Below are 8,912 nucleotides of genomic sequence, written 5' to 3' on the forward strand. Positions count from 1 at the left end.
AAATTTAATGAGAATAGATTATGTTACTCTCGGACTTAGCAATTGCCAAGTCTTTCCAATTCCGGGTGAGAGGCATGGGTTCGATTCTCATCAAACTCACCTTGGGAGCATCTCCCTTATTCCCTCTCTCAAGGTGAGTGTTCACCTTACCAATTTGAAGTTGAGCAATTCTCTTATAAATACTCTTACACATAATCTTAGTGATCCCATCCCCCTCTCAAGTTGAGCAATTCTCTTATAAATACTCTTTACACATAATTTGTTATTTCTCTATTCCTCCGCCTAGCAAATTTTGGCGTAGTGATAATAATTTTTCTATTTGAAGCAGTTGTCTGCCCATCTGATTGATATGTGCAACTGAACCTAGTTAGTTTAGGGAAAATACTACTAGTACCTAAATACATCTGCATTCATATACATCTGCATATGTTCAGTACCTAAATACAGTAGTAAAGAACCTCATTTGACTATGATTTCTGCATTCTCAGTATACAATAAAAGATTACCAAATTAATACTCCTTGATGTCGATTATAGTGTATCAGAATTCATTGTAATGTATAGCGCCGACTTTCCAAACAATGTATGTGGTTGCAAACATAACCGAGCTGATAAAAACAAAAGAGAAGGCAATCAGAAACAAATCAAGACCTCCAGGGAAGTCGAACGTCAGGCCTGCCTTAGGCATTCCCCGCTTACTGTCATCAAACAGGTTAGTAGGGGCTTGTGGAAGGCCCTTCTTTCCTTTCTCACTCTCTCTCAAAGCATCCAATACACTGCGACCAATTTCTGATTTAGCAGGCTTGGAATCTGAATAACGGCTCAGAACCCTTGCCGCCCTCAGTCTTTCTCTTGCAGTTAGTGGTGCTTTCTTCTGTATTGATTGCACATCAGCAGATGAGGGTATCTTGTTTTCCTGTTTTGAGTCATCGGAAATACTTATTTCTGATTGAGCAGGATTAGGAGAAGAATCTTCAGAATTTGAACTCTCACTGCGATCTGTAATTATACGGTCACTCTCTGCAACTGATAGATGTAGGTGTCTTCTGTTTAAACTTATGGTTTGCCTTGATTTGATAAGGGAAAATGGAGCTGAAACATGGCCAATTTTCGGAACAGGATATCTAATGGAGGATCCGGAGACCTGCACAGTTGATTGAGAAAAGGACATCAGAAATTATCATACTTAAAACTACATCCAAAAGTTTTGCAGGCCATCAGATAAGGTGGTGAACTTTTTAAAGTCTACTCCCACAATTATATAGGCATGATTACCAGAACATGCATTTGACACATTCTTCCGATAATATCCCATAACCTTCATCAGATGCAATACTGAATTGCAACAAGGACATGAAGTGTTGATCTCTCTTCCTGTTATGCTAACGTTAGCAATACTAAATTGCAACTAAGTACTTGAAGTCTTCTGTGTTTCTGAGATTTTACCTTTATGCAATGTGACCAACATAAACACAGAACATGAATTTGCAGAACAATGCATAAAATAAATGCATGGAAGTTTTTGCTTAGAAGCTCAGACCGTGTAGATTTTATTTCACCTCACCAAGTTTATAAATCAAATCAAGGAAGCTTAGGGCCTGTTCACATTTACTGAATTGAGCTGAATTGAACTGAACTGAACTGAACTGATTGGAGCTGAAATGAATATTTTATGAGAAAAGGAAATTAGGAGCTGAGCTGAACTGAAATGAACTGAACTGAAATTAAGCTGAAGTGAACAGGCCCTTAGTCTCATTTAAAATTAAAGTCAAGGCTCAGAAGGTCATAAATCAACTTTGATCAAGAAGCAGGATAATAATATATTTGGAATTTGCCACTAAAGAATTCTTTTAGGACAATCGGTACAAGGAGCTATGGATAAAACTCACTTTGACAGTAGAGTAAACATATATCCTGAGGACAAACGTACTGAAACAGACAGTGAGACCACATAGTCACACAAAGTGTAGGGAGTCTTTGAGCAGTTGAATCTAGTGCATCCAACAGAGGGGGAAATTAAATACAATAGCAATTAAAAGATATATGATTCTTTATAGCTCAGTTTCAGGATTGAAACTGAACTACTCCGTAATATCAGTAGTGTGATTGTTGTCATTGTGACTACGAAAAAGTGCAAATAGACTATCACATAATGTTGATGTCTTAAGTAAAATCTCAAGGGATCATAAAGAGTGTATGTGTCTGTCATCATACTTTGATAGAAGCCTTTAATATGGCAAGCCGAAGGTAGAAGGATGCAATATCATAGAATGAGGACAGTTCACTAAGCAAATCCACACACAAATTTTAAGCAATCTAGGAGAGAATACATCATAAAAGCCATCTAACGTTTGGAACTCTTGAAATGATGACCAGCCAGCCAGCAGTAAGTTCCATAAAAACTACCCAATAATCCAGGCTCAGATGATCATCACTCCATGGCCAGTTGGCCAGTTGAAACGACGCAATATATTGACATGCTTCATAATTGAAGTCTATGAAAAAATAATTCCAGATTTAATCAAGATTCCAATTTTATAATTCTATTAGCTGCACTCAAACCTTCAAGCAGTATATCTTCATCAAAAAAGGGCAAGAGGTGGCAAAACATAAAACCAAGCTGCCCCGGATAATCAATGAAACAAACCAATGACTAGCAAAAGAACAGATGGATCAACCTACAGGCCTAAAAGAAATCACTTATTACAACCATAGGTAATGGCTCCTATTAGGTACATAACATCCAAGAGCATACACTCCCTACTAACATGACAACAATTCATAAATGATTGTTCCCTTCTTCGAATACACAAGTTGAGATCGCTCCTAGGTGCACATAATAAAATTTTCACAATCATGCTGGGAAAGTAAATCAAATTTGCAATAGCTTGATTAGATTATAAATATATCATTAGCCTTTTACAGTGTTTATTAAGGTCTATCAATCCAATTAGGACTCATAACACTATACCTTATCCAACAACAACAAAAATTAAGGGTAAGGAAATGTAAGAATTCTCATCACATAGCCTTCGGCAATTTCTATTATACAATCCGGTGTAAAAGGTAACCAAGATAATTTTTTTGTGCATTTACTAATCTCTCAAAATCCCAACTAACCATACTTTGAAACAAAGTTACATAAGATATCCAGACATAAGCAAAATTTGTACAAAATTTTACTAAACTACCAAAAGAATGAAATTTATACATAAAAAAGAAACCTTTCTTCAAGATTATTAATCAGAGTACAAATTACTCAAAAAAGTTTTAAAAAACAAGAAAAAGAGAGAAAACTTACAGGATTAAAGGAGACGACGGAATTGAGTGAAACCGCCATGATTAGGAGGTGGACGGAGGTTGAAGCTGAACCATATGAGCTCTCGAAGCTAGTGAGTAGTGATGGTGTTTGTGGCACCAAACTTCTCTCAGCTTATTGATAGAATCAAATTCTTTCTTCTTCACCCACTTCCCACTACTCGACTTCTATTGCGCGTGATCGTCACTTTTTTTTTTTTTTTTTTGGTATTATTTCCCTCTCAAATTACTTGCTCCTTATTTTGATTTTTCATATTCAAAGTTCAAAAACTTTGGCAATAATACTCCGTAATTGTTTACTATGGAGTATAGAATAAGAGAACAATTAATTTTAAAGTGAGGATATGTATAATCAAATGTTATTGGGTCATGAGAATAAGGGATAGCTCAAGTGGTTAGAGCTCTCCTTAAATTCAACTTATATTTTGTTAAATTCATCTTGATATAACTTTTTTAAATTTTCAATTTAGAAATAATTAAATACGTAGTATATCAGTGATTATACGCTGGCAACATAAAATTTTCAGAGTACAAATTAAAGATATTTATGAAATGGAGGAAGCATGTGATTTTTATTTTATTTAACTTTTTTTTTGGGAAGAAAATTATCTCACCCTCTCCCAATGTTCTAGTAAAATGAAATTAGTCAAATGACCCATATGCTGAAGTGACCCAAACTCAAGTTTCTGAGTTCAGCTTCTTTCTTTTATCATTTCATTTATTTTTTTTCCCTTTTGAGAACAATGAAGCCACATTCACAATAACGCAGTAATTGTGATCAATACTCTTGGTTCATGGCTGTGCCAATTCATGTAAAGCGTTCAACCATAAAAACTAGACATGTAACCAAATCAAAACCTGCTAACACTTGGTAATGAGATTTAAAAACATATTCTGTAAGACAAATCTGCTGTCCCCTATGTAACTCAAGATTAGACTAATTTTACCAACTATGAAGTGCTTACTCCTCTATCTGAATCTGTGTAAGGTAGAAGAAACAAAAACTCAAATGTGTATTTCATTAATTTTGTTTACTCAGGAAGTTTGGCATAAAATTGGTCGAACTGAGGCTTTGAAATCCTCGTAAAACCTCTGCTCTGAAAACCTGCCTGCTCGCTTCCTTGCAGCGGCAGCCATCTCAAGTCTTTTTGTCTCTGGCATTGACAAAACTTCCAAAATAGCTTCTGCATACTCATCCTCAGATTGTGCAAGAAATCCTGTTTTATGTCCATCTTCTTCCAACACAATGTCCATCTTTGGACCAGCTGAATTGTGGGCTGGGTAGATGAAGTAATTCAACAGCAATTATGCATTAGATGTTTTCTCGCACTCGCAAAATTAAATAAAGCTATTGTTCCTTATATTTCTTACCAATTGGAACTGCACCGGCAGCCATAAATTCCACAACGCTTATGCCAAAATGCTCATCTGTCATGGTATGGATCCCTGCAATGGCAGCTCCCAAAAGCTTGACCAAATCCCTGCACATTCAGTCAGACATAAGCCAACTAGCAATCATTCATCACTTGTGATGTCAGTGTCATGTCACATCATGTATAGCATGAGTTAGCTAAAACGATCCAGCATCAATAAGAGCTCAAATGGAGCATATAACAGGTATAATTTAGGAGCCAAGGGGAGAAAGATAACTGGGTGCTTTTGAGATTTTGGGGGAAAGTTAATCAGAGGATAATTAAATTTTTTGTTCTTCTTATAACTGTCATGAACGTGTAGTTTCTCTCCTCAAGAGATGGACTCGATTATTTTCCAAAATATTAACAATTATTGGCCTAAGTTGAAGTGCCAAAGTATCCATAATGACATACACAACTGAGCATTGACAATCCAACATGACTCCAAGAGTACTTAATGAAATGAAGACTCCGCGTAGGGTGGCTTATGAGTTACGACCCATATCCTGCCTACATTGGTGACATAGCACAAAAGCTTAAGAACCGTGACAAAAATAAGAATGCTGACATTTTGACAAAGTTACTTAAACTGCATACTTGTATAGGATATTTTCATGGAATTCCACATCATTTTCCACCTTCAGCTTAACAGCCATCTCTTTCAGCTTTTGTAGTCTATCTTCATCTGCCTCATTGCGACAACTACCCACGAGCTGGAGCTTAGGCTTAGGCAAGCCTGCATCCAACTTACTAATGGCTTTTGCAAATGCCTGGAGTTGAAGAGGATGTGCCTATGACAAGCACAGAAATAATCTTAATAAGAGCTATAGTGGGCATCAAAGGCCTGAAGATGTCAACCACAACTACAATACCTTGCGTCAGAATTACACATAGAAATGCCCACCTTCTCAGGACGAAATTGAGCCACTGATATTATAGTTGGCACATCTGTGGGTCTTTCCAGAGGCAGAGCCTGGTTTAGTTAAAGATTGATGTAAGAACAAGATGAAATCAAGGATACTAAAAAAAACATGAAAGATAATTGGTAAATCAGCTAGCCAGCAAAAAATATTGAAGTAATATGATGCCAGATTGTCAGCTAGTCAAATCTAAAAGTGAAAGAACCTACAAAAGTATAGACAGGTAATAATAGTATTTTTTTTCATTATCTAATTGATAAGACCAGATTAGACTGTTTGCCTTCTGCTTTTCGCCTACTCAAGCTACTTAAGAAGGGTTAACTTGTAGTTAGATATATCATCAAAGAATAACGGGCTGACTACTGTGACTAGAGAATTTCATTTCAGTTACCTGCAGGCCCGAAGTATCACAAGGTGGATAGACCCTCTTAGTACGCTCAGGAATTCTCCAAAGTTTCACAATATGTGATTGAGTCCAGGATGAATTCACCATGACTGTGTGAGCATATGAGCCAACAAAGCCATACAACCAGCTGAAGATTAAATAGTAAATTATCTTGCACCGTGATAGCCAAACACTGCCACAGAACAAACAATTGAGGATATCAACATAACTGTAAAGGAGTTTCAGAAATGCCATCATATGGAACCTCCTTTTTTACCAGCAAATAACTAGATTTCAAAATCATGCAATCTTTATGAAGTGCTGCAAACAAGCATCCTACAATGGAGATTCTAGTAAAAATGATCAACCGCATAAAGGATCTCAGAAAAACAACTCTTCCATGCACTGTTTCCTTTGGCAAATCTTTATTGAGACTGAAAATACATTGAAAACACAAATCAAATGTAGGAAATCCAACCTTTTGGCAATTAAGTCCTTATTGTTATACAAAGCACTCCTTGCACAAACCCGAGAGATCATATCTGAACTGATGGTTGGATAATGAGTATAGCTGAAAACTTTGCAGCCAAAAATCCTAGCCAGTGGATATGTAAAAGCATAACCACTGGTATCAAAATAATACATAGGTGTGAACTTGCACAGAGCTTCCCAAGAGAGGTAGACTGAACCAAGACTCTGACCAATCATAGTGAAGCGAGGATATGTTGTCTCCTCAATCCACTTCCTTTTGTTTAGATGCACCACCTGATAACCAAGCCACAACTAATTCAGGAATGATGAACACTACCAATGATTTCTATGTTCTACAACTGCTAACTACTACAAGGCCACAAAGAGAGCAAGATATCAAAAAGAATAAGCCAATCAAAAAGAACAAGCCAATAAAAGATAATATAGTCAGGTTGGATCTTTACGATTCAATACCCTCAGTTTGGTACATCATAAGCTCAAAAATGGAAAGACGATTAAAACTAATTGATGGCAGTGAGTTGAATAATCAAAGCGACAACCCGGGAAAATGCAGATGGATTGCAGCTATTACAGCTTGAACTAATCATTTCAGTTCAATGCAGTCATTGCATGGCATAGCAGCGGATAGATGGACTACTAGAGTGCAGTCAACCACATGAAACCTATCAAATTCATAACTTTATAACACCAGTCATATTCCATTGTAATTGGCTGATTGCACTTCAGTCAAGCCAATACAGAAAATAGTGAAGGTATAACCAAGAAAACGAACTTCAACTATAACATTTACTTCCCATGAGAAACATGAATCATCTCCTAAAAAAATTCTCATAATAAACTCTCAAAATCAGAAATCACGCAAAACCTTACAAAAACCACAGAACAACAGAATTGCAAATTGGGCAGATACACAGCTACACTTGCAATGCACTAGCACTACCCAAAACTTCAAAATCCCACTACAATTCAGGCAAATAAAAGTGTAATTGATACACAGATCGCATTTTGTCTACATCATTGCCCTTGTAAAAGTTCCAAAAACATCAACATAACAGTGTAATTTGTCTATATAATTCTGGCAAATCACAGCAAAATAGGCTAAGTTGGTAAAGTATTGCAGATTGTACTTACAACCGTGATTAAATCTCGTCTACTGGTCTACATCAGTTCATCACAACCCTAATTGCTTAAAGAGCACCAAATGCAAATCACCAATATTACCACCAATAATCAACCAAACAACACAAACCCAATTCAAAACAAAAACAATCAATAAATAAAAATGCAACAAAAGCTAAACAAACCCAATTCAAAAAAGGGAATTTCCAGATTATAGATTGAACAAACCTTAGGTGGGTTAGCCAAATGAACCCCAAAACGATCAGTGGCTCGAGCCATAAGACTCTGAGGTGAAGCATCATGATCACCCGTGTAAATTACGCAATCAAGTTCTGATCTTTCATCTTGAATGGCTTTAACTGCGCACCATAACACTCTCTCTCCTCCACCTCCATCGTTGGTGTATGGATGGAAAAACCCAACTGCATTTTTCCTGTTTTTTCTTCCATTTATAACACCAATTGGAAATTTCAGGAAAATTGATAGTAAAGTTGAGATTAATAGGTAGATTATCTTCATTAGTATAATTGTAATTAAATTGATGCCCAATCAATTCATAAGAGAAATTTGGGGAGTTGATTTTTGGGAGGAAAGAGGGGATACAATGTGAAGATGGTGAGAAGAAAAGTGAGATGGATTTACCCGCTTTTTCTTACTTCTTAGATCCGGTCGAGTCTAAGAACTTTTTTTTTTTTTTTTTTTGAAATTAGTCTACGAACTCTTTTGCAAAGAATATTATTCTCATAATAAAATACTATACTCCTTAATTAGGTTTTGTTTTCTCTTCTTCTATTGTACTTATTTCATACGGTCCTTTTCTTATAATTAACCAAAATAATAAAAACTTTGAGTTTGATATTGTTTATGTTGGTTTGTAATAGCTAGTTTAGCTCGTCTAAGTGTTGAGGAAGTTTGAATTTGTTTATGTTGGTTTTTAAGAACTAGTTACAATTTTAGAGTTGTAATTTGTACAAGTATTGTTTTAAATCCTACAAATTTCATCTATTTAGCTCTATAAAATCTAATAGATTATAGATTTTGATGATTCATGTACTCTTTGTTTTCAACAATCTTAGATTTTGTTTTACGAGCGAATTCAAGTTACACCAACGATTCAGTTATAGATTTTATTTATGAACTAGCAAATTAAATAACACTAATTGTAAAATTAGCTTGCCTCGTCACATAAGATTTCAACTTAATTTCCTTCTTACATAGAATTCACTTACATGGTTAGTAGAACTTGTTATTTGAAGTATTTAAATGT

The 8,912-nt window shown here is 35.7% G+C and overlaps 2 protein-coding genes across 2 annotated transcripts; both read right to left on the bottom strand.

Moving 5' to 3' along the window:
- Positions 1-388: 388 nt before the first annotated feature.
- On the bottom strand, positions 389-3,476 carry LOC145591148 (uncharacterized). Its single transcript, XM_081647550.1, has 2 exons — positions 3,301-3,476; positions 389-1,143 (listed from the first exon to the last, which is right to left on the bottom strand). The coding sequence occupies exons 1-2, from the start codon at positions 3,337-3,339 to the stop codon at positions 541-543; spliced, it is 642 nt and encodes a 213-aa protein (XP_081503676.1). The 5' UTR covers positions 3,340-3,476; the 3' UTR covers positions 389-540.
- Positions 3,477-4,160: 684 nt separating this feature from the next.
- LOC145591147 (GDP-Man:Man(3)GlcNAc(2)-PP-Dol alpha-1,2-mannosyltransferase-like) lies at positions 4,161-8,335 on the bottom strand. The gene is made up of 7 exons (XM_081647549.1): positions 7,874-8,335; positions 6,513-6,799; positions 6,041-6,227; positions 5,634-5,702; positions 5,327-5,520; positions 4,689-4,798; positions 4,161-4,594 (listed from the first exon to the last, which is right to left on the bottom strand). Exons 1-7 carry the CDS (start codon positions 8,162-8,164, stop codon positions 4,353-4,355), a joined length of 1,380 nt encoding a protein of 459 aa, XP_081503675.1. The 5' UTR covers positions 8,165-8,335; the 3' UTR covers positions 4,161-4,352.
- Positions 8,336-8,912: the final 577 nt, after the last annotated feature.

Source organism: Chenopodium album, chromosome 18, assembly GCF_948465745.1.
Source record: "Chenopodium album chromosome 18, dcCheAlbu1.1, whole genome shotgun sequence".
Taxonomy (NCBI): domain Eukaryota; kingdom Viridiplantae; phylum Streptophyta; class Magnoliopsida; order Caryophyllales; family Amaranthaceae; genus Chenopodium; species Chenopodium album.